The sequence below is a fragment of the Watersipora subatra genome, chromosome 7, assembly GCF_963576615.1.
Source record: "Watersipora subatra chromosome 7, tzWatSuba1.1, whole genome shotgun sequence".
Lineage (NCBI taxonomy): Eukaryota > Metazoa > Bryozoa > Gymnolaemata > Cheilostomatida > Watersiporidae > Watersipora > Watersipora subatra.
In genome coordinates, this window is record NC_088714.1 from 33,540,713 (window position 1) to 33,567,981 (window position 27,269).

General features: G+C 37.5%; 1 protein-coding gene across 2 annotated transcripts; it reads left to right on the plus strand.

Moving 5' to 3' along the window:
- Positions 1-55: 55 nt before the first annotated feature.
- LOC137399407 (leucine-rich repeat-containing protein 57-like) lies at positions 56-26,682 on the plus strand. Of its 2 annotated transcripts, none has more exons than XM_068085505.1 (7): positions 56-152; positions 11,988-12,089; positions 13,235-13,351; positions 15,798-15,933; positions 20,582-20,850; positions 25,214-25,399; positions 25,761-26,682. In XM_068085505.1, exons 2-7 carry the CDS (start codon positions 12,024-12,026, stop codon positions 25,800-25,802), a joined length of 816 nt encoding a protein of 271 aa, XP_067941606.1. In that variant the 5' UTR covers positions 56-152; positions 11,988-12,023; the 3' UTR covers positions 25,803-26,682. The 2 variants fall into 2 exon arrangements, with proteins under 2 accessions (XP_067941606.1, XP_067941607.1); XM_068085506.1 differs by lacking the exon at positions 56-152 and adding an exon at positions 204-252.
- The last annotated feature ends 587 nt before the right edge of the window (positions 26,683-27,269 follow it).

The following is a 27,269-nucleotide window of genomic DNA, read 5'->3' on the forward strand; positions in this document are numbered from 1 at the left end:
TCTGGAAGATTTTACAAACTTGCTAAACAAGCTGTTCTATGCCAAGGCTATAGCTGTTACATTTGCTAAAATAAGGAACTGGAAATAACGCATACATTTCGAAGGCATCAATCGTGCTGTCTATGATATCTGTTGAGTCACCTCGCTGTTTGGTTAGTCTGATACATTTTGTATTCATTGTTCATTAATATATCTGTTTTTATTTATTATTTTGCGTAAAATGATAGCCAACTGACTTGCCAGTCTTCTGGGGTGAGAAAAATTAAAGTATTACTTCAAAGTTACCTCTGATAAGAAAGGATACTCTTGGTCACCGTTGGTGTAGTGAGAATGCTTTATATGTTTTACAGTGTGCTATGATATATTTGGCCCGGGTTCAGTAATACCACTGATCTTATTGTCTAGCCGTCAGCTGGACAGCCTTTGAATTCGCGTATTATCTTAGGTGGTGTCGTGTGTTATTTAAGGAATTTACTCGCTTGAACACCGCACTAACATCATTGATTAGTAACTACTATGTTCTCATTTTATTCTGAGTATGCTCTTATGGTTGGCTACTCGAAGAAAATCCGCCTTGGTTTGATATGGCTGTCGAGAGTTGAGAGTTCAATTTATAGAGCTTGACCCAGATCTTTAGTGCAAGTCTACTACGCTATTTCTCCGATGTTTAATGTTGCAATAGAAATGTTCTTTGTTCTCATGACCAAAACCTAATACATAAGTAGCAAAATTCTAGAGTAAGCAAAGATAATCAGAAGTAGTTAAAGCTAAGTAATATAAAGTATATAGGCCTATCTTACGCCAACAGCTGTGTCTGCTTTTAAGCCCAGTCTTGCACGTCTACAAGGCTTTAACATCGAAAGAAGATGAACTATTATAATTGTTATCTTTTATAGGCATGTGATTCGCCTGAGGGTAGATGTATAAGTGTTCAGTGTCTTAATGTTACTGAGGTTGGTCATTGAAGGGGGTACTGTCATTGGGTACGTCATCGGAAATTCACCAGATTAATGAGATGGTATATTCAAGTTATTTTGTCAATGTCCAGTGTTAGCTGGTGTTATGTAATGGCTATTACATTCAGGCCTCTATTCACTGGTTGCAAGTTGGGGCGGCTAATGTTAGGCGACTAGTTATGAACTGATAGGAGGGGGGCGGTGTAAGCCCTCAACAGTTTTCTCTCATGTAGGGCCTTAGTCGGGCCTCTCATGTGAAGTTTTAAAAAAAATTTATCGGAAAGTATTAACATTTTTCTATTTTTTGAGATTTGTATTAGGTGATGTGACTGCCAGGACGTTTTCAGATTAAAATAAGCTAAACTTGACCTCAGTTGAAACGCTCAGAAAAAAGACATCTTTTTTTCTTTTGAGCGTTTTAACAAAGATCAATTTTGCCGATTTTATATTAGGTTCATCTGAAGGTTTATACGCTTTCATTGGGCCATTGCAAAGCGGTTGTTTGTTAAAACTGACTTTTTGCTAACCTTTTATAAAAGTCGTTAACAAAAATATTTTGCAGATGATGATAATAATGACGCCTAAGAACTATTAAAAGTTGACGTTTATCTCTATGGCTTGGAATAAAGTGATATTCTACAGCGATAAAAACCGTTCCCGTAGCCATTGGGCAAATAACTGTTTGAGTTAAAGATGTTGAGGTCGAGTTATCTAATGCAATTTATCATTGCGTGGGAACGGACCAAACAAATCCGTTCGAGTTAAACAAGTGTTCGTAATAAAGTTTTACACTTTATTCGAGACCGAGTTTTCCTAGTTTGACTGTACTTGCTCGCCAAAAATTTCTAAAAAGTTGGGGCGGCTCAGCCGGCCAGCCGCCCCAGGGAATACGGGCCTGATTACATTCAACTTTGGAGTTATCATTCTTTTATTATTCATTTCAACTATTTGCTGTTTGCTTCATGCCTATGTTTTTGAGTTACTTGCGTTTTATAAAAGACGCGCGGTCTGTGTGTCCACTTTCATCGGTAAATAAATATATAATTTGTGCTCATGCAAATTACACCTAAAACCATTGGACAACACATGGTGGCATCGGTAAAACTATGTTATGACGGATTTTTGAGAGACATTTTCAGTGACATAACAATCGATTGCGGAGACAACAGGTCACAATATGCCTCTAAAGGCAGCTATTCCTATCATACATCCACCATCAGAATTGGTTCTAGATGAAGATAAGGAAACAAATTTTAGAGACGTTAAAAGTCGTTGGCTCTCAACGGCTTGCAACCTATTTCATACTGTCTAGAATCTCAGATAAATCTGCAGAATATTAACAGGCTTTGTTAAAGTATAGAACTAGTGCTGAGGCCACTAAGATTGTAGAGTCATCTGCCAAATATGTTGAAGATAAATCCTATGACACAATTCTAGAAATCCTGGAACTGTTTTGCATAGGTGAAACAAACGTTATTCCTGAAAGATATGTCTCACACCCGATCACAACTTTCAGGTAAAACCTTTGATTGTTTCTATTCTCAGCTACACACCTTAGCCAACAAGTGTCAGTTTGATTATAAGCCAGCCGGTACAGGCTCCCAACCTCCATTTAATGAAATGCTGAGAGACAGGATTGTACTGGGCATTAAAGAAGATAGTTCAAAAAAGAAACTAATCTCCTTACGCAATGCACTCACATTTGAGGTGGACATGAACACATGAAGAAATGAGGAAACAATATCGTCTGCAATGAAGTCTATGGGAACTACTAGCCATGCAGTAGATGCAGTATCGCAAAGATTTAGAAAATCACGCTCTGCCAGCGACCAAAGGTTTGTGATGAGTAAAGCCTCGTTTGGTAAAGAAAAACCCGCAACACAATGCAGACGATGCGGGCGCGGACCGCATTCAAGAGAACAGTGTCCAGTAAAAGATGCCGAATGTCAAAATTGCAAAAAATGAGGGCACTTCCAGGTGTGCTGTCGAAGCCAAAGGGTAAAAAAAATCAAGAAATATTCGGGAACTGAGGACTCTGCAAATAGATTTCTGTTCACTGGCGAGCTAGTGATCGGTGAAGTTAACGAATAAAAAGCTAAAATCGAAGTAAACACACATCCGTGCGTATTCAAGCTCGACACTGGAGCGAACGGAACAGTGATCAGCGATGCGGAACCTTGGATAAAGCAGATTGTTCTCTCTCAGTGTTCGTAAAAGCTTTACCGACCAGGCAAGAAACTACGAGAAATAATTGGAACATTTCAAGCAAATATGGAATACCAAGAAAGAAGACCCAGTGAAACTGCGTATGTCCTACAGAATCAACAAGTGTTACTGCTGAGTCGGAAGGCTTGTTCCAACTTTGTGTTAATTACTTGCAACATTAAAGAAATTAAACAAGTAGACAAGGAAATAATCAGCGAGTACCCAGACCTGTTTAAAGGCTTAGGCCTGCTGAAGAAGTACACGTATGAAATATCGTTGAAGCCCGGCATAAAGCCAGTACACATTTTCACACCGAGGTCTATTCCACACTCACTTAGAGAAAAAGCAAAGTCAAAACTAGACGAGATGGTAAAGAATGGCGTCATTTCACCTGTAACCAGTCTACCGACTGGTGTAGCAGGCTAGTCACGGTATTTAAGCCTTCTGGAGACGTGAGGATTTGCGTCGATATAATAGGACTGAACAAAGCAGTGAAACGATAAGCTCATCCTATTGCTACTGTAGAAGACAGTCTTAGCCAACTTGCCAGCAGCAAAATTTTCTCTAAACTCGACGCAAACAGTGGTTTCTGGCAGATTAACTTCAGTCAAAAATCTAGAAAACTAACCACTTTCCTTTCACCCTTTGGATGCTACTGCTTTAATCATTTACCATTTGGCATTTCTAGCGCCCTGAGATTTTTTTTAGTGCTATGACCAGAGTGCTATCTGGAATAGATGGAGTGATTTGCCACATGGATGGTATCCTCATTCATGGCAAAGATCTTTCGAGCCACGACAAGGCACTCAAACAAGTCTTGACTGCTCTACAGGGCTCAGGACTAACACTCAATCGCAAGAAGTGTGAGTCTAGAAAACGATTGGTAACCTTTCTTGGCCACATCATTGACAGCCAGGGTGTCATACTCGACCCGGCCAAACCCGTGCCATTTTTCGGTTCCTCAACCCGACAGATAAGATGGAATTAAGAAGAATTAATGGCATGCTCAACCAGATGGCGAAGTTTGTGCCCCACCTAGCTACACTGAACACTCCAATGAGGGAGCTACTCAAAGAAAATCGAGAATGGATCTGGGGACCGGCTCAGGAAGACGCTTTTAGAAAGATTAAGCAAATTCTGGTATCTGTGGAGACCATGGCCTACTACAATCCAAAGCTGGAGACCATTGTTGCCACTGACACCAGCAACTGTGATATTGGAGCTACGCTGTTCCAGATCCAACCTGATAGCTCAAGGAGACCTGTGTTGAATGCATTTCGTTCTCTGACAGACACAGAAAAAAGTGTGCCATCATTGAAAAGGAGGCATTAGCAACCGTCTGGGCAATGGAGAATTTTGGCCAGTGTGTGAGGGGATCACGGGCCACTATCGAGACGGACCATAAGCCGCTGGTGCCACTAATGACCACGAAGGACCCAGACCGAGTGCCTGCGAGCATCCTTCGAATGTGTTTGAGAATGATGCGGTACAGTCTGGTGTTTATTCGTGTACAAGGCACACAACATCATGTAGCTGACTCTCTGTCTCGTGCACTTATGTATGCTCTTGATAAAACTGTCGATCGTTTTATCGATGAACTAGAGATAATGGCACACTACATTATTTCAACAAACCAGCAAATACTTTCTCTGAAAGAAGCACAGAAACAGGATGCAGTATGTCGATAATTAACTCAGTTTAACAGAGAAGGCTTGCCCGCTTACAAGACTGGTTCAAACCAAACCATTCACTCTTACTGGGATGCACAAGTTCATCTGGCAGTCATTGATGATTTGCAGCTGTAAACAACAGAATTGTGATTTCTACAGATCTGAGGTTTACGATGCTACAGAAAATCCACCAAGCCCATCAAGGAATCGTTAAATGTTGAATGAGAGCTAGCAAGGCAATATGGTGGCCGCACATGTCTAAAAAGATCGAGGAGATGGTTAAAAGTGTGAGGCGTGCAGGTTACAGGCTCTGGAGCAAGTAGAACCACTCTGTCCATCCACATTGCCGGAACGCAGCTGGGAAAGAGTAGGGGCAAACTTATTCCACTTTCAGAACAGAACTTTTCTGCTGGTTGTAGACTACTACAGCAGATGGATAGAGGTAAAAAAAACTTTCTTCACCTGGCTCCCACACCGTGATTGAAGCAATTAAGTCAATTTTCTCAGTGCATGGCATCTGCGAACTGCTAGTGTCAGATAATAGACCACAATTTGCGTCCAAAGATTTTTGTGACTTTGTATCTGAGTAAGGGTTCTGCCATGTGACAAGTTCTCCTGCCTATTCTAAAGCCAATGGCGAAGCTCAAAGAGCAATTGGCATCATAAAAAGGCTATGGAAAAAGACCGCCGACCCTCAACTGAGTTGGATGATCTACCCAGCCACTCTTCTCGAAAACGGATATACGCCATCTGAGCTTCTGATGGGTCGACAAATCAAAACTACTTTGCCAGCTAATCTCCGACCTAACCAATCCAGACGCGAAGACATTATCGACCTAGAAAAGCACCGACGTCAATGAGCTAGCCAAAACCATGACGGTAGGCACCGGGCACGAGTTCCGCCAGAACTTGACCCCAAATCGTGAGTCTTCATCCGAGATATGGCGAAAGAAACAGTTGTACTTAAAAAGGCAGCCCCTCGTTCTTAATATGTTGAAACCCCTATCGGTGTCGTTAGGCATAACAGAAGTACACTCATCAATTAGAAGACCAGCCAAGGGGTGAGAGGAATGAGACAGAGGGCACCGATCAGCGTCAAATGACCAACTATGCCACTCAAACCTCTAATTCGCCTGATATTCGTAGTGCGGAGGGCACCGGTCAACGTTACATGACCAATCCAGCCAGCACGAGTATTCAGGTACCTGAGAGTATTGTCACCGAGGGTACTGGTCAGTGTCAGACGACCACAGGGAGGCAACTACTCTCGAGTTCGGTATATAGCAAGCCAATTCCTGAAAAACAACCAGAACCTGAGCTGATCGAGCTGTTCTGATTGGCCAAACGCTATCGATGACTATTTGGCAATCAATTTATAAAATATAACGGAGAAACCGTTAACTCAGAATACTCGCGTTACTATATACTTTATAGTCGATGTTTTTTATGTTATGTAATACTTAGTTCTGAACTTGAAGAGATGTTGTGTAATGGCTATTACATTTATCTTTGCAGTTATCATTCCTTTATTATTCAGTTCAACTATTTGCTGTTGACTCTATGCTTATGCTTTTGAGTTACTTGCGTTTTATAAAAGACGCGCGGTCTGTGTGTCCGCTCTCGTCGGTAAATAAATAATTCAGGCTTTTGCAAATTACACCTAAAACCACTGAACAACACAACTGGCAGGGGGATGGATTTCAACTTCTCTTGGCGGTTTCTCTGATTTGTGATTAGCTCATCTTCTGTGGTTGATTCTTCTCAGTTTGGAGTTCCTAATTAGCTTGTATCTGCTGTCTAATTATTGGACTTTGGATGCCTTCTTCGCTATCTGTACGTTACGTTGCATGTATTATTGTATGTATATCTTCTGGTCTTATTCCATTTTTGTCAGTGTCTTGATATCTCCAAGCAACGGCATATTGTATGTATATCCAGTGGTCTCACTCTATTCCCTGTCATTATCATGTTTTAGTGAAATTTTCAAATAACCGTGGAAAGCATTGGTGGTAGCATCTGGAGTTCGCAGAAATTGATGTTGGCTTGCCACGAGCTGCTGAGCTGTCATGAGAGCTGTCATTGTATGATCATATACTATCTCGTCCTAGGCTGATGAGAGTGCACTGTGATTGTCCTTTGCTTGCCGGATTTGGATCAGCAAGTTCAACCTGTGACTTTTCCGTCGCTTTTGAAGTGTTTGCAGGCCTAGTTCATTTTGCACGTCACTTACACTTTCCCCTTGCTTAAGTTCTCTTATTGACTTGTATGAATTCGTACTGGCATATGACGTCCAAATTAAGTCTGTTTCGTGCGAAATAAAGCAGTCTATCTGCACAATGATGGTAGGGCGTCAAAAGAATGCTAAAGCCAGGGTTGGAAACATGATTTTTTTAAATCGAAAAATCGGATGTTTTTTACTTAAATCAGATTTCTTTTTATTTAATTCAGATTTTTTTAAAAACGTCAATTACCAGCTTTTTTCATAAACGCTAACATAATATTATTTTATTTTGTTGAAGTGTGCCACATGAAAACATTAGCAACATAACAAAACAACTTTGCATCACTTTAATCTATTAAAAGACATTTGTATTTTAATTTTGACCAAGTTGTGCCGTTCATATTCACAGTAGACCTTCCATAAGTCCCATTTTGAGGGTCAGCCCTTGAGATGGGAAAGTGCTGAAAAAAATAAATCAAACCTGGTATTTTATGACGATATAAATCGCATTTGACATGAAAAAAAATTTTAAAAATCATCAAACAAGATTTTTTTTAAATAATTTAAATCCTAATTTAAATCATTTGATTTCAATCGGCCGACCCTGGCTAAAGCACTTTTCTGTCATAAGACTCGACATTTTCACAAATCTTTTTAGTGACTTACCTAAAAGTGTTTTGCTTTCACAAATTCAGATTTCAATTAGTTAAACTATTTGCATATGCACTAGGCAATAATGGGAGTGAGAGAGGTGGCTATCACTGCCTCTTCATCGGTCTCAAAAGTGTGTTTATTAAATATGTGTTGGAAAGTTTTCAAAATATGGTTTCACGCTTTATGCCAGCTTTTGGCTCATAATGCTGTAGGCAGATAATAATAACATAATCTCTAATACGACAAATCTAGGCAGCAATAACAAAGTCAAGGGTACAAAAACTTACCATGCTATTTAAGTTGCTATTAGCAGAATATGTATGATGTGAGACTGGCAAGTAAAAGCTCTAGCTAAAGGTAGAGAAGAGAATCTAAAATAATTGAAGATGATAAGAGCCATTTTTGTATTCTTCTTTTTCACCGACAAAAATGTTTTTAAATGGATCGATAGCGCGTAATGCTACATTTATAGCTATATGTAATGATGTCCACCAGCTGCATAAAATTTCAGTATGCTTTGATTTCTACCTTTGGATGGTAGGTTAATGCGGTAAAACCTCCATTTGTCCACAAAACAGTGCTAATAGTGGCTCGGTTTCGTCAATAACAATTAATTCTTTTGATGTCTCTGTTCGTATCGAAATTCATTTTTTAACCCTAATGCATTACGGTTCTTCATTAAAACATCAAAAGCAATACCAAATAAATAATTAATGATTGCATCAGGCTAATAATAGTTCCTCGTTTGACGCGGTCTAGATACTTCGACGTATGTGAAAAACAGTTTAACATTTACCAGGGAATTTGTACTACAAATTTTAAGCTACGACTTCTTTTTAACACACGTGTGCAAGATCGCATGTGGTTTCTCTTTATTTTCGCGACGAGTGTATTTTAAATGGCAACACGTAAAATTTTTGCATGGCTACAAATGGTTTGGATGCTAATATCGACTAGTTTATCTGTGCAGAAGAATAGCTGAAGTCAGAAGACACTGTGGGAGGTATTAAACAGCTAGAAACAGTTGAAATGGGTCCAAATAAAAGCAGCAATCGGAATGCAACTGGCCAAGCAAACGATGCAAATACTTTGGTTTTAAAAATGTTACTTATTGTTTATGTTATTATATGTTATATTTGAGCGTCACTTTTAATTAAGTGCCACTGTAGGAGAAGGATTAAAAAATAGAGCGCCATGGCATTGTGGCATTCAAATAATGGTTTTACGGTAGATATTAAATTGTAATGGAAATGAAGAATGCTTTTTGCCCAGTCTAAAGATCCATTGTGGTAAACAAGCTACAAGAAGCAGCTGACCTTGAAACCTGTGTACGCCACGGTCTTTATAGTGTGTCTCTTCAAGCGCGCTACGCATGGATTCACTGTTTTCTGTGCATCTGATTCTTTTTCTGTGCATCTTCGATACACTTAGAGTCTGCTCATAAAGACGGAATGAAGGTAAAATAAGAGGCTTTATGAAACTCTGAAAGTAGCTCAATCTTGTAATGAATTCTGAGGTGTTCTAAAGCATCCTAAGGTGTCTAATACGTGCGAAATATTTTACCCTTCCTTTTATACGAATCAATTTTCATGTCCAAAATATAAATGATGCTGGTGGTAGCCAGAAGATCGTATGAACTTCACTCGTGATAGTTCCTATGAGTCCTTGTGAACATGTTCATTGTGTTTCTCACTTAAGTATCACAGATAGTTTGAGTGCTTGTCCATTAGTTTGGGTGATAAGCGGACGTTATTACATATAAGATTTAATAAAAAGCTAGACAAGACAATAATCTACAGTTTGTCAATGCACACTATCTCACCAGAGTATGAATGTTGGAATTGCTTTCCCTTGGAATGGTAACAATAACTACCATCATATGTAGCGAGTATTGCCCGTGTTAGTGTTCACGTGTCTACGGGGAATGAGCCTATTTAGGGCAGTAGATTTGTTTAAAGTATTTATGGCTTTTTTTTCTACCAAGTGAACTCGCCAATACTAGTTTTTGCTAAACATGGAGTATATTCAATCCTTCACAACACGCAACATCAACACAATACGTATTTATAATGCATACTCCATACATTTTCAATCCTTCACAACACCCAACATCAACACAATACGTATTTATAATGCATACTCCATACATTTTCAATCCTTCACAAGACCCAACATCAACACAATACGTATTTATAATGCATACTCCATACATTTTCAATCCTTCACAACACGCAACATCAACACAATACGTATTTATAATGCATACTCCATACATTTTCAATCCTTCACAACACGCAACATCAACACAATACGTATTTATAATGCATACTCCATACATTTTCAATCCTTCACAAGACCCAACATCAACACAATACGTATTTATAATGCATACTCCATACATTTTCAATCCTTCACAACACGCAACATCAACACAATACGTATTTATAATGCATACTCCATACATTTTCAATCCTTCACAACACCCAACATCAACACAATACGTATTTATAATGCATACTCCATACATTTTCAATCCTTCACAAGACCCAACATCAACACAATACGTATTTATAATGCATACTTCATACATTTTCAATCCTTCACAAGACCCAACATCAACACAATACGTATTTATATTGCATACTCCATACATTTTCAATCCTTCACAACACCCAACATCAACACAATACGTATTTATAATGCATACTCCATACATTTTCAATCCTTCACAACACCCAACATCAACACAATACGTATTTATAATGCATACTCCATACATTTTCAATCCTTCACAAGACCCAACATCAACACAATACGTATTTATAATGCATACTCCATACATTTTCAATCCTTCACAACACGCAACATCAACACAATACGTATTTATAATGCATACTCCATACATTTTCAATCCTTCACAACACCCAACATCAACACAATACGTATTTATAATGCATACTCCATACATTTTCAATCCTTCACAACACGCAACATCAACACAATACGTATTTATAATGCATACTCCATACATTTTCAATCCTTCACAACACCCAACATCAACACAATACGTATTTATAATGCATACTCCATACATTTTCAATCCTTCACAACACCCAACATCAACACAATACGTATTTATAATGCATACTCCATACATTTTCAATCCTTCACAAGACCCAACATCAACACAATACGTATTTATAATGCATACTTCATACATTTTCAATCCTTCACAAGACCCAACATCAACACAATACGTATTTATATTGCATACTCCATACATTTTCAATCCTTCACAACACCCAACATCAACACAATACGTATTTATAATGCATACTCCATACATTTTCAATCCTTCACAACACCCAACATCAACACAATACGTATTTATAATGCATACTCCATACATTTTCAATCCTTCACAAGACCCAACATCAACACAATACGTATTTATAATGCATACTCCATACATTTTCAATCCTTCACAACACGCAACATCAACACAATACGTATTTATAATGCATACTCCATACATTTTCAATCCTTCACAACACCCAACATCAACACAATACGTATTTATAATGCATACTCCATACATTTTCAATCCTTCACAACACGCAACATCAACACAATACGTATTTATAATGCATACTCCATACATTTTCAATCCTTCACAACACCCAACATCAACACAATACGTATTTATAATGCATACTCCATACATTTTCAATCCTTCACAACACGCAACATCAACACAATACGTATTTATAATGCATACTCCATACATTTTCAATCCTTCACAACACCCAACATCAACACAATACGTATTTATAATGCATACTCTATACATTTTTGCTCTTTCTGGGCCACAAACAGATCAGAATTTTTTTGTAAGAAACTGATGAAAAGTCAAGTAAACATATTCATTTTCTCATTTCCCTATGGTTTTATCTTGTGCATATGCGAAAGTTGAAGTTCTTCATTATGTTTGATATAATGACAGGCTTCTTAGATCAGTCTAAAGCCCATGATATAAATGGATGCTGTCGCTATCATAACCTTATACGAAGGGCGCTAGATGAAAGTGACCCACTGTTATCACCAACTAGATTGTGTGTATTAGTGTTTTACTGTGTGGGTCAGATTGTCTAATCTTCAATCTATGCTAAACGTATGTATTTTCTATTATGTGTATCCTAGAAGGATCTGTATTACCTCTTCCAGCTTTAAATTTATTTCTTATAGGCTTATCTAATAGTAGATTTGTAATATATTGTATAGTCAAGAATTTCCATGGCAACAGTTTGGCACGATTGAATGGGTAACAAACAAGGAACCGAGTCTAGATCAGCGCATAGACCTCAGTCAGCGGGTGCACAGCAGGTAAACTAATGTCAACGTCTATTTTGTTAACGAACCGCGTTCTACTGACACAGCTGTTGCTGGTGATAAGCGAGAGATTTATTCCTATAACAGTGGTTGTATTCATTGCTAGAGGTGAAGGCTGTATTCATTGCTAGAGGTGAAGGCTGTATTCATTGCTAGAGGTGAAGGCTGTATTCATTGCTAGAGGTGAAGGCTGTATTCATTGCTAGAGGTCAAGGTTGTATTCATTGCTAGAGGTGGAGGCTGTATTCATTGCTAGAGGTAAAGGCTGTATTCATTGCTAGAGGTGAAGGCTGTATTCATTGCTAGAGGTGAAGGCTGTATTCATTGCTGGAGGTGAAGGCTGTATTCATTGCTGGAGGTGAAGGTTGTATTCATTGCTAGAGGTGAAGGCTGTATTCATTGCTGGAGGTAAAGGTTGTATTCATTGCTGGAGGTGAAGGTTGTATTCATTGCTAGATGTGAAGGTTGTATTCATTGCTAGAGGTGAAGGCTGTATTCATTGCTAGAGGTGAAGGCTGTATTCATTGCTAGAGGTGAAGGCTGTATTCATTGCTAGAGGTGAAGGTTGTATTCATTGCTAGAGGTGAAGGTTGTATTCATTGCTAGCTCGGTGAAGATGTGAGTCCTCATTCATGCTTGTGTGTCTGTATAACCTTTTATTAGCATTGATAATTTTGCTACATTTCTAAAGAAAAATAGTTCTTGTATGTTCTGGAAACATTTTCAAAACTATATTAAAAAAGTTTTATACTTTTTGTTTTATTTAAATCCAGAATTGCACAAACTTGCATTTTAATGTAAAGCATTAAAGTGAAAAAACCACTATTCATACTTTTGTGGCTTTTAAGAATTTCAGAAACTGGTTTTTAGCAAAATGTAGCAAATCCTGAAGCGAATCTCCCATCAAGAGAGCAATTACTGTATTCATGGCATGTTGAGCTGGAGATATTTTTTCATTTCAAAATCCAAATTTTTGATTATTTTAGAAGTTTGACTGAGTTTCTCTGGCACTTCTTTAACCTGGCTTTAACTGGTTGAATTTTGTTGTTAATGATAATCCCTTGTTAACATAATCATTTATAATAAAATACTATATATAACACTCTTCGAAATATCTACTGTTATACATGGTTGTTTAGTCGAACCGGAGTTCTCTCCCCTTTTCAAGGATGGGCAACTCTAACACTGTGAGGAAGCATGTTGACATGGCAGCAAAAACAGGAGCTTGTCAATTGACCAAACTAGGCTTAGAGGAGGTAGGTCTTCTCTGAAGGTAGTTATAGCTTGTTAGGGCTACCCAGTCGGATTCTTAACATGAAGTGCTCTGTTGGATTTATAATTGCACAGGTCTCCAATCATCACATTTTCAAAGGATCTTGCCATTACATACCGTTGCTAAATCAATTTATCTAAGTTATACTAATATAAGTCTTTCTATAATATACTTAGGATAAAGACTGTTTTTGCAAGCCACCTTTATGGCAGACATTGTGACTATAAAAAAATTTATAAAAACACATTTTTAAAAATCTGTTCTAGTGGATTAATCAGTTTCCTTAAAAATCATTATAGTCAGTTTCCTTGAAAATATAAAGTTTTTTACCTTATTCATTTTAAAGTTTTCGAATGCTTTAAACTAATAGTGGTTATGTTCAATGCAATATTTGTAAGCTTGAGTTATTTCTAATCTATTGACAACCATATATGTCATCTATAATACTGGACAACAAGATATTTATATATGAACATTAGCACATGTTTGTTTGGTATGATTGGTGTTGCCATGAATTTTATAAGTCATTTTGATAACATAATTTTGTATGACTAAAGGTCAATAATAAATTCCAAGTCGTGCCACTACAGCTGACCCTCTACTTGACTAACTGCAGCCTTCATGTTTAAAATTAGTTTAATTTTGTTTTGTGTTTTATTAACCCATTTAATCATCACAAAAATAGCAGATGGAAAATCTGCAATTTTTAACGACACTAAGTATATGACAGCCCATATTTTCAATTGTTGCTTTATTCTCGTGTGTCAACTATCATATAATCAGCATTTAAAATGTGTAATGGTCAGCATTTCAACTTGCTATCACACAGCGGCAGATCGAAAGAGGCAAATCTATGATCAGTTTTGGCGAATACAGTTGTTAAATTTCGGTGTCACACCTCCTTTAATGACGCGTAACACAAATCCTTTTAGCACCTCATAACACATCTCTATAGTTTAAAATAGACATCATTAAACCGTATTTTGGCTAATGGTGCTTAATGACAAAAAATGATGTTGAGGTCGTAGAAACAACTTCGATTAGTCGACAGTATCATGGTTAAAGTTAGACTTATGAAGAATTGTTAAGGAATGACTGGAAGGCAAAAGTCGATGGTACAAATCGGCCGTTGGTTGGTTAGAACGCAAGTTATCAATAACCAGTAGAGCCCATCACGGAAGAAGAACACAAAGTTCCATAACCATGTTCTCTGAACTTTGTGTTCTTTTTCTTGGATGCACTAGCCTGTCTTCAAGCCAAACAGTGGTATATATACAGGCTAGCGATGCACAGGTTGTTGCGGTCGATTCATCAATTTACAACAAAACTCCACTCAGCAACTACTCGTTTCAGCTTGGCCTAGTGGCAAATGAAGACGATGGGCTATTCTAGATAGATCATGGTTATTTATGGTTTTTCCAAACAAGTACATACAAAATGGGAATGAAAAAGAATAAGGCGGGTTTTTGCAAGACTTCTGATGGGAACTAGCTTTTACCCAACTAAAATGACACCGAATAAGTCCGTCAGTGAACGGCATACATAAACTACTTGCAAATTGTTGCTGTTTTCATCTAAGAGTTATAAAAGTTACAGATATAGGTTATCTCTATCAGCCTTGACACACTTCTCTATAGTTGGTGTGCTACTCACCTTCCTTAACCCTTTGGCTGGGTTAAAGCCCCGCAAAAACACCCGAAAGTCGTGTAATTTATTTTTGAAAATTCAATAAAATCGATATTTTATGAACATGCATAGCTCAAACTGAAATGTATTTCTATGAACAAAATCTTTTGTACACAAACGTTCATTTACATATCTACTACTACAAAAAAACTACAACTGTTCCTGCATGAAATGCTTGGAAGCATTCTTTTCGGTAGAGTTCAACGCTATAACGTAGCCGTGCGAGCTATCGTAACGATCGTTTTTCTCTGTATATTCCAAGTGTATTAAAAGTCCAAAAAGTTTACATCACTTTTATCATCTGAATTATTTTTATTCTGATCAGACAAATGATCACTAATGATCGCAGGATCAAATAAATTTTTATTTTACCGCTTTGAACGTCGAGGCGATGTTGACTGGTTTTTCCAACTTTTATTCTTTTCCAAGGAGGTGCGACTTCTTTAGCTTTTAGCACAAAGCAACACTTCTCAGATAATCGTTTCATATGGTAATTCATCGACTAATATCTTGTTGATGATATTTAAAACTTACTAGTGTTCATATCCTTTGTTTAAAGTTACTAGGCGACAGCTTTATAAACGTCTACCGAAAATGACATAAATGTCGTTTCCCCACGCAACCGATAAACGACATTTTTGTCGTTTCCTTAGCCAAAGGGTTAAGTAACTGTGTACCCTACTAACCCTTGTGACTGTACTACCCTGTGAGTTCTGTGAAGTGAATAGTTCTAATGTTTCCAGGTACCACCAGAGCTCAGCTCTATTGCAGCAAATCTTCGCACTCTAGATCTCTCAGAGAATAGAATTGGAAGACTGCCAGCCACTATTTCTCAGTTTGGCTTGCTCAAATCGCTTCAGCTCAGTTTCAACAGCTTGAGTACGTATGACAGTATTCTTTCTTGCTATTTATCCTTGAGTACGTATGACAGTATTCTTTCTTGCTATTTATCCTTGAGTACGTATGACAGTATTCTTTCTTGCTATTTATCCTTGAGTACGTATGACAGTATTCTTTCTTGCTATTTATCCTTGAGTACGTATGACAGTATTCTTTCTTGCTATTTATCCTTGAAGCTAAGACTAAATATAATTTCACACACTTGCTGAAGGTTGTTTGTTGATAGATTTAGGGCTCCTGTGGTCAAGGCTTAATCAATTTTGTCCTTCTGGCTACTTGCTAAAAACTCGGGCGCACATATATGAAATCAAACATAGCAACACTGTTTAAAATTTTGTGAATCCTTTACATTTTTTGTGATTTAAAACTGTTTGCTTTTGTTTACTTAGAAACAAAAACACTCAAAAGCATGCCTGAAATGTATTATTTATTATACACTAATAAAAATTGTTGGTTATGTTATTAGTATTTTATATGGGGTAAAAAAGTATTGCGTAGTAACAACCTATTGACGAAAACTAACAATTTTCACTTATTTTGATACCAAGAAGGTCAGTCATATGGTAGACTGAGTATTTACGTATAGGTCATGTGCCAGACAAGAAAGGGCTTTGGTTAAAACTATTCTTTTATTTATGATACTATTTGTAACCAGTTGACTAAAATGTGTCAACTGGTTGCTTTGTGATTAAACATTGTTGGTATTTGCAGTGCAGTTATAAATTTGTTCCTTCAAGCATTGTGATACCATGATTTAAAAGGGGATCAATGTCTGCTTTGAGTTAAGCTGCAAAAATACTCATTTTAGCAAAGATTTGCTAGTTTAAAAAATGTTTTATGTAAACGGTTTGTGTAGCATATGAAATTTCACATAGCGTCCTACATTTTAGTTGGTTCACCGATGTTAGATATTTTGTGAGGTCCTTAAAGGTGGCTGTGTAGTAATCGAACTGCTCTGGTCATGGTCAGTTTGTCCTGGCGCAACCAAAGCTCTTAATTGGCTGCACAGCTTATTATTCCCTCTATGTTTACAAACAGTTAATTCAATCGCGATTTAGAAAAATTACATCGTTCAACAATAGGACAGAAATTAGCTGGAACGATGTTAATTTTCTTAGCTCGTTTTGAACTCATCGCCAACATTGGTTGAAATATGCAGTCGTCAAAATGTGTAGGTGCTTTGTTACCACATGTGTCGAGTTTCTGCTTTGTAAGTGCTACTGTTACTAGTATTGTACGTCTGTCAGTCCTGTGCACTGTGAGAGATGGATATGAGTGATCAGTATAGGGTGAATTATCCAATGAAATGGTAAGGTGGCCAAGTGGTGTAGTGCTAGTGCGCTTGCCTTTGCATGAGATGCCCCGGGTTTTATTCCCGTGCAAGGGAATCTTTGTCCCCACGCCAATGATTTTGAATGTACAGACATACAGACAGACACCGCTCGTATTATAGTAAAGATTACTAATACTTGGACCCTTTAGCTGACTATTTGAAAAAAGATCGTTTCTTTTATGAATGAATGTTTTTGTATTTAGCGACAAACTAGGTTCAAGGTTTTAAAATGGCGGTTCCTGAACAGATAGATGAGTTGCCGCGGTAGCTGTTATAGGCATTTCACTTCTGTTCTTTCCTACCTCTTTTTCATGCACTTCAATGAAGTTTACTCAGGATTTTTTTATGTCCCAATTGTAAAAAAACTATAATGCTTAGCTATAAGAAAGCATGATTTATTTTGTCCTCACTTGACTGCTGCCTTGTTTACAAGACAGCGGAGTCAAAGAGTCTTGTACAACTCTACTATGGAAGAGGTGTAGTTATGATGAAATACAAATCTAACCTCAATTTTAAAATGGTCTTCTAAGGCTGGTTTACACTATATCGCTGTATCTCAGTGTTGCTGCTACAATACTGAGATACTGATGATACTGAGATTTCGGCGTTGATGCCACAATACTTCGGTGATCGTCGATGATAACAATGTTCAGACTATCACAAACCCATCCCGTTTTCATCAGCAAATACTCCGTGGGGTAGTGTTCTCATCTCCTTATTAATTTTTTCTCAAAGAAACCCCTTTGTTTTCGCGTGCTTTAATCCAATACTAGTCCCGCAGCAACTATAATAAACAGAAATGAATAAATCACGCTATTCGCAACCTCTAATTACTATCGCCGAAATGGTTCACATCGTATAGGCAGTTGTTGATGCACGGCGAAATATCGAGAAAGTTTGCATCTGTCAAACTTTCCCAACGTGTCCGCGTTGCTTCGTCGATGCCATCGGTTTACCGTTCGCATAGTTGATGATTAACACCGAAAGAAAAACACGGAAATACGACGATATAGTGTGAAGCAGCCTTTAGTTTGTGATGTCCTCCATTGGTTTGTGTACAGTGATACTGGAGTCTAATTAGCCCACCTCAGTATCAGCTGACGAGTTACAATAGTTTTGAAGGGATGTTCATCCATTATCTGACTATGGTTGACTTGCAACAAAATTCACATTACAGCTATTTCGCATCAAAAGATTCACCATGTCTTACTCTGTTGTGTTGTAGGTGCCAAATATGTGGAAATGTGATTACAAGCTCTTAAAAGCTCAAAAACGAAAAACCGCCGTAGATTGGAATCTCTTTATTTCTCTGACGTATTCATTACAGTTTGGTTATCGTCTTGTCACGTGATGTTCTCACGTGAATTGAAAGGCCAATAAAAAGCTCAATATAAAAATTCTCGTAGCACTAGTTTATGACAAACACTTCGGGTTTTACCGAAGACCCCGTATCAAATATAGATGTTCGCTACTTTACAATTTTGTTTCGGCATTATCTAATTGTCAAGTCGTAATCTGATCATGTGACCCAATACTTCGCAAATAATTTCTGCAGCACTTTTCAGTTATCACAGGTGACCAACAGGCTCGTCATGATTATCAGACAATGATATGTACTCCTTCGAGCTAAGGCTAAAAAGTTTATTAAGTTTTTACGGTAAGTTATAAGATATCAGTGCTAAAAGTGACAGCATTACAATGACGATAAAACAGATGCGTAAGAACAGTAGACATAGTTTTATTGAATGCGTGAAGTATATTTGTAAAAAATATTTCGACGAATGAGGTTGCATGAAAGTGTAAACAGAAACCATCCTGTAACAACTACGTCCCATTTGAGCCGTTTGGGAAAGCGAATCCAAACTATGACGGTCTCGTGTGGCTGCTATTAAATGTTTGTTTTTTTGCTTTTTAGAGCTTGTAATCACATTCCCATATATTTTGCATCTACAACACAACAGAGTAAGACATGGTGAATCTTATGATACCAAATAACTGTAATGTGAATTTTGTTGCAAGTCAACCTTTAAGAGCTTATAAAGGCATCTATCCTTATCAGCTCTGCCAGGCTGTCAGCCTTATAAAAAGTTAGGCAGCTTTTGTAATAGGTGATTTCTTATTGTAATTGATTAAACAGCATCTTTGATAGAGGTGCTCCTTTTCTGTAGCAGATTATGCAGTTTTTATAACATGATGCTGCTGATTTGGTAGGCAGATTCATGTTTCTATAGCAGGTTATGTAGCCCCTATCAATCTTTGTGGCGGGTGTTCATTTTATGTAGTCAGGGAATAATCTGTATGGTAATTGTTGTAGTTTTCTTTTTAGATGTAGCAGGAAAACACACATTCATCACTATTTTTGTAGTCATGTAGTCAAAATTGTGCGTAAACTATGCCCAGAATATTTGTATTTATCCTTCCACACTTCCTTGACAAACATTATTTGCTTTTCCACCAACATTTTTTTTCTTTATGACACCAACATACTACATCCACCATCATATGTTTCAGTTTATGAACTTCCTGTTACTACAACCTACAATTCGCTATTCCGACTCCTTCGCAGTGCTATTAGATTATCAACTTTTAAAACACTTGAATTAATTCAACTCACTCAATAGTTCCTGAATTCTACCTTATCATTTTGGTTTTGACATATAATGAAAAATACATTTTGTTGATTATCACTAATGTATACCTATACAGACATGTTTGTGCATTATATTGTTTTGGAGTTTTGTATACATAGTTGAGGAGGAAAGACAACTTTAGCCATTTGTTGCATCAGTCGCCAAAATTGCGAACGTGACACTTTGCACAAAGAAGTTGTTTCTTATCAATTTTAACGATTGTGAAAAATTTGGAGTCGAAAATAAGTTACTCGAATTCATGAAGCTCCAATAATCTGACCTCTGACCTGGTAACTTCCTCATTTTAATAAATTCAAGGTTTTTGCTAGTAATCTTGCCAATTTGGTCTAACACAATTGATTCTTGTTACTTACATGTGCATTGAATAAAATGAGTCATTACCTTTTTCATACGCTGTACATTTTCCATGACATATATATTGTACAGTTTGTATACACTAGCGATGTGTTGCAAAGCAGCGCTTTTCTGTGTTTATGCAAACGATATCTGATCCACATTTGCCTCTCGGCGTTGAACGTTTCACATGTTATTGAGGCTTTACTTACGTAAATGTACAGAACACCTTTATTAAAGGTAGTGCCAATTAGTTCCCTGCTCATTCATAAATATTTCCTCATCAATCTTCTATGTTCTGTTTGTATAGGAAATTTGCCTGATGAGATTGGAGATCTTGCAAGGCTGGAGACGCTCGTTTTGACAGGAAACCAGCTCTCAGGCTTGCCAGAAACTTTGGCCAAGATAAAAACGTTGACGACTCTAACGGCTTCGCGTAACCAGTTTGTGGTGTTTCCGACAGTTGTATATTCATTACGTAGGCTTGATGTCCTTGACCTTTCTGCCAACAAGATAACTTCAATTCCGGATGGTATTAACCAGATTCAGGCAATCGAGATGAACCTCAATCAGAACCAGGTCTGGTCAGGGCGGTTATTGCTAATTATAAGCTGGAATTCCTTCTCCAATAGTTTCTTCTTAATAAATGAAATAATCACAAGTTTTTAAAAATTTCTTTTCAAAGCTAATAGGAAACTGACACCTACAGTGATACTGATTTTAAAAAAAGTTTTAATTTGTTTAAAACTTTAAAAAACTTTAAAACCAGCAGAAAGTAATATTGTTATATTTGCCAAGCAATTAAATCATCTACTGGTAGTCTTCAAGATTAAACTTGTTTATTTATCATTCCATAGCCATAAAGTTATCAGCCATAAAGTTATCAGCCATAAAGTTATCTTATAAAATTGCAGCTGTTATCATTGGTACAGCAAAACTTATATCTAGGTAGTTGGGTAGGTTGCTTCAGTGAATATAGCAGTAAAATCCTTTTTTCACAAAATGCGGTGAGCTGCAACCTTCACCACTTTAACCAAACACCTACCCAAAAACTATTTCCTCCTAAATATTATCATCCTAACCAGTTATGATCGATTACCTTTCGAAAAAAATCTAGTTCTCAGCCTACATGTTATTTCACAATATTGGAGTTGCTCTTTCAGGTTTGGCTGTGCAATCAGGTAGAGCAGCAAAGTATCTAACTGGAGTTCCATGTATGCTTTTTGATTCCAACCAAAACATATTTACAGATGATTGTCGTTAAACCAGTTTAAACCAGTTCAAACCAGTGTAAACCATTTCAACTAGGTGACAGTTCTAAATTAGAGCATTTTCGTGCATAAAAATATAACAAGTGCAACCAGCTGCTAGATTTTTTATCTAGTAATTTTATGATAGAGCGTTCTACTTCATTTTCATTCAAATTATACAGTAAAAGAAATACTTCTCTTTTAAAAATTCAAAATTATAAAGAAGTATAGCTTTAAAGGCGCCAAATTGATCTGCAGCCAAGGGAATTCTAGTGGCCCATTTTTCTGATGCAACCTTTTCAGAAATTTTCCTTAGTTTCAACATATCTAATTATGTTTTGTTTTTGGTGCTATCTTCATAGGTAAGGTCGGCAGCAGGGGCTATAGACGGATGCAGCAGCTGACTACACTACTTAGTTGTTACTTTGTACTTCTGTTAATTTCAGCACATACCAGTTTGCTGGCATTTGAATATCTTATTTAGCTGCATCTCATCAAACCTTTTATCATAATTACAAGTTTTGCTTGCTCACTACTGCTAGCTAATTGTCAGGTCAGGGTCATAGTTCATCGCAACAACAGCGTGTTAATGTAATGAGCTTTGTAAGCTTTTGTGAAACAATCATTTCGAGTGTTATTAAAGTGACCTACATAACTAGGTCAAGTTAATAACACTTACAATGAAACTATCATTTCGAGTGTTATTAAAGTGACCTACATAACTAGGTCAAGTTAATAACACTTACAATGAAACAATCATTTTAAGTGTTATTAAAGTGACCTACATAACTAGGTCAAGTTAATAACACTCACAATGAAACAATCATTTCGAGTGTTATTAAAGTGACCTACATAACTAGGTCAAATTAATAACATTTATAATGAAACAATCATTTTAAGTGTTATTAAAGTGACCTACATAAATGGGTCAAGTTACCGTACTTTTCGGACTATTAGCCGCTACTTTTTTTCTGACGATTTGAGCCATACGGCTTATATAAGGGTGCGGCTATTCTGTGGCTCTTTCTTTCACCGCTAGGGCGCATTAACCAGAATCTCCAGTTAGTACGCCTCTAGCGGTGAAAGAAAATCTGAAACAATGCCTAACGGTACTGTTTCGTTAGACACTAGGTTAAACAGCGTCGGTTAATACGAAACAGTGTCGTTAGGCACTGTTTCGTTTTAAACAGCAAAGTTACTGCCGCCTTAAAAAGTACCGACCTGAGTTCTGCGGCCTACGTATTGTTTTATTATTGTTTTTTGGAAAATAAAGCAGATGCAGCTTATATAGGGGTGCGGTTTATAGTCCGAAAAATGCGGTAATATAACACTTACAATGAAATAATCATTGTAAGTGTTATTAAATTGGCCCACTTAACCAGGTTCAAGGTTTCAAAATGGCAACTCCTGAACAGAGAGATGAGTTGCCACTATGGCTGTCATATGTGTTTCATATGCATTTCATATGCTGTTATATGCGTTTCATATGCTGTTATATGCGTTTCATATGCTGTTATATGCGTTTCATATGCTGTTATATGCGTTTCATATGCTGTTATATGCGTTTCATATGCTGTTATGTGCGTTTCATATGCTGTTATATGCGTTTCATATGCTGTTATATGCGTTTCAGATGCTGTTATATGCGTTAGGGCAACTTAGCCGGTAATTTGCTCTGAAATGGATGTTGGTAAATCATGGAGTTTATAGATTAACGTCTTCACTCGTTTCCATAGTTATTATTTGATATGTAGTTTTTTTCAGTTGTATGTATTATCAGCAAAAATCTGAAGAATAGCAAATTTTAGTATAACAACCAATAAAACTTAGAAAAAATTGCACTTTTAAGAATAAAGCATTTTCAAATTCATAAAAGATATGATTGTCATTGCTATTTACTTTCTGCGCTTCAAAGAGCTTTCTTGAGATCTTTGCACAAGTTAGCTTTTTCGTATCTATGATGGTTATTATCATTTATAATCCAAAGTAAACAGCTTGCTCTGTTGCGACGCCAGTGCTTGTTATGTTAGCTAAAAGATTTTACCAATTTTAAAATTATAATTCTCAAAGTCAGTTGAAAATAATTTGTCTCCAGTTTAATTGCGCGTAGTTTCTTTCTCATGATTTAAAATGTTGTGATTACCATTTATGACTTGATTTTTATTCGAGTCCCTCGCACACTTCTCACTGCTCCTGTTCATCTCATTCACGTAATTGTGTGGGCCTCACACGTCAGCATATTCATGTGCTCATTTGCATATGGCTTCACCTATGGGCACGCGAAGGTAGAAGTCCTGTATTACGTGTGATGTCTCGGCAGCATTCTAAACTTTGACTTGTCCCGAGGTGACTACGCTTAGTCCAACCCCCACAATGACATATGGCGACTGTCACGTCATAACCTTTTACCAAAGGAACGAGGCGACAGTGGCCCCTTAGATGCTGCCGACGTGAAATGCCTCTAGAGGCAGCGCTCCCACGCAGCCAATCTTCCGCTTATGTCTGTCTGCTAGAGTTGACATTTACACTTATGCAAGGGCTTCCTTTACGCCCTACTCGCGTAATGCCAAGGCTTGCAAGGCGTTTTTACCTACCCCAGACACGTCTTAACTGTAAACTGACATTTGTTGAAATATTATATATTTTATACACTCACTCCGCTAGCGCCAGCATGACATGGAATGTTTCTTCGCGCATTTTTCAAATATTTTAATAATGTTTAATTTTGTAAGCAACAAAATTGTCTCTATGCTGTCCTGTTTGCAGTACTAATAGCTCCTTAGAGTCATAACCTATTTTTAAATTCGGCTGACGAATAGCATTCTAGCGGGTCAAAAGGTTATCAAGGATCTCGGATGCTGCCAGGGGCTAGCAGTGACCTCTTGACTTGTGTCTCTGTTATGCTTTCATCGGATCAACATAGCTTTTAAAATCTAATAGCAACATGATATACATTTCCTTGCCCTTATAGGAATATTGCTTAGATGTCTGGTCTGAGTCAATAATAGCGAGTGTTGACAGTGATGTCATTAGCTATTGCCATGGTGGCAAAACAGCCATGCCTCAATTGTAAAAGTGTTCATAGACCACAAAATTGAACTCTAATAGAACAAACCAATCAATGACCATACAGGGGGTCCTCGACTTACGACATTGATTCGTTCTCAAGATGCGGGATAACTCGAATTTCTCTGTAAGTCAAAACTTCCTGAATAAATTACTCCACACTCTTATTAGTATCTAGTTTCACCTTCATGGTGATGGCCCTTCTTATGTAACCATTATGTAGAGCAAAAATTTAATAAAGAATTAAACGGGTGACAGAGCGAGAACTAGCGCCGGCGCAGCCGAAATTGTGTCACACTAAAACTGAGTGATGCACTGATGCTATCTTCCTCCCTATAAGCACAACAGAGCGTATTCATCCTCTCCATGCTGAATAATAGTTTACAATTGTTAGCATTGCTTACATCGTAAATATCATTTTATATATTTTCAAGGGGTCAGTTCATAACCTTGAAACAACATAACTCGTTGTAGCCCGACGACTCCCTGTATTCATGTACAAATTGCTCGTGCTTCTACCAGTCTTATTATGCTTAGTTCATCCATAGAAACCAGTTTGTTTTTTTAATGTGCAACCACTCGAGTGTTTATGTAGCCCTGCAGTCAGTTGTATGTATGTGCGGCAGATAGCGGTGCTGTCAGAAGACATCTCCAACTGCCCTAGGCTGAAAGTGCTCAGGCTAGAGGAGAATTGCCTTGAGAAAAAGATGATTAGCCCGAGGCTCCTTATGGAGTCCCAGATAGCTTTGCTCACGATTGATGGGAACCTGTTCCCAGCCAAAGACTTTCCACACTTTGATGGATATGATGAGGTGAGACGAATCTGCAGGCCGCTCGAGCGATTTATATACATTTGCTCATCTATAGTTGGAAATAGCTGTTTGATTTGTTCTTCCTGTTATGCATCTTCGTTTCTGCTAATTGCTGATATTATTTATAGTGTTAATTGCGTGGTTATATCTGGATCCCTTTAGGCAAAACATGTGTTAAAGTTGCACAAACATTTATTCTTTGTAAGTGTCAAGTTTAACACAAAATTAGGGCCCTTTATGAGCGAAGAGTTTGTTTTCTGTCTATATTTACACCTATGGAAGTTCATAGAATCGCTCTAGGGATCTAATACTCATGGTTAGATCTATGTATGTTCATAACATTGTTCTATGAATTTTTTAGTATCAAGAGAGGTACACCGCTACGAAGAAAAAGATGGGATGAGACTTTTTTTCTCTTGAATAAATGATGGCAAAAGGGTGCTCACTTCCGTACTATCAGACAGTCATTTGGTTTTTTACTAAATTCTTAAAATGGCATGCCATGTGCTCATCCTGTTTGTTGTGCTGTTGTATGTAGTGTATTCTTGGCCTTGACGTCTGACTGGGAAATGCACTATTATGGATGAGCTGCTAGCTGGTTGTTGTCTGCTGTATAGCCTCTAATTCAGCTGGTGGTTAACCAAATGACCGGTTTCAGACCTTGGTATGGAGCGTGTCGTTGGTTTCAAACCTTGGTATGGAGCGTGTCGCTGGTTTCAGACCTTGGTATGGAGCGTGTCGCTGGTTTCAGACCTTGGTATGGAGCGTGTCGCTGGTTTCAGACCTTGGTATGAAGCGTGTTGCACTATATTTATTGCTATTTAAATGTTGGGCTCATTGTGCTTTGTAAGATAACTCCGGCATTTGGTTCTTGGGTGGAATCTTTCACACCGTACTATTCAAGCCCTTAGTATTTATGTGACATCTATTGTAGCTGGCAGCTCGGGTATCTGGCTGTCGGACTATCACACTGAAATGTATATCAGGTAGTCCCGTAGTAAGAATGTTTTATGCAGTATGAATCAAACATTTTTATAGAGCAGCTTATTTTAAATGTGTTGGCATTGAATCTCCTTTATTACTAATGAAAGGGGTTATTCTAGCGGCTTCGTTCCTTTCAGTTTAGTTTGTTACACGCTTGAGTAGCTTTTCATGACTAGAATTCTATTTCCTAAATATAATATTACTTTGAAGATTCTTTCTATCTTGGGCAGCTTTCTTGTTCCTATTCAATACATTGTATCATTTAAATTTAATAATGTGTTTGTTTATTACATCTATGATTGTCGCCTGTCATTTAGTGCGTCTATAAATCATCACACAATTCTACTCTGTTGGTTATCATATTCTAACCGTCTTTGTGAGATGGTGATGTCAGAGAAATTGGCATTCATCATGCCCGTCCATCAGATGGTCCATGTATATCACTCAACGGTTGCATGCATTTCATTGTATTCCTTTTGTGTCTATTACCTGTTCACTCGTGCTGGTTTCCTTAAAGGGATTAAACATGTTAGAGAAAAGGTGTTTAAAATAATTCAAACTTAAGGTTAATGAAAGACCGATATCATCTCAATGAAATCTGCAAATGAGTCTGTTTATACCATTCTACAACTTCGCAGTACAGTAACATCGATTTGGCCGTATACATGCGGGTATAACCAAGAGTATTTTTAAATGCTGAAAAGTATCACATATGTTTTGTTTTTATTCACACGCTTCACAAGCCTAGCGTGTTTTACTATAAATGCAGTATATTTGCACCGCAAGCAAGTGTCAACAATAGGCCCTATTATTTGCAAGGATTTATCTTCTGCCGTACCTTTCTGTGCCCACTACATTTTGGCATTTTTCCAACACATGTATTGAC

What these genes read in the sequence shown, in the direction of transcription:
- LOC137399407 (XM_068085505.1), top strand. Translation starts at nt 12,024, where the DNA reads ATGGGTAACAAACAAGGAACCGAGTCTAGATCAGCGCATAGACCTCAG. An exon ending in AGTCAGCGGGTGCACAGCAG is followed by an intron (nt 12,090 to 13,234) that starts GTAAACTAATGT and finishes ATGGTTGTTTAG; the next exon opens with TCGAACCGGAGTTCTCTCCC. An exon ending in TGAACCTCAATCAGAACCAG is followed by an intron (nt 20,851 to 25,213) that starts GTCTGGTCAGGG and finishes TATGTGCGGCAG; the next exon opens with ATAGCGGTGCTGTCAGAAGA.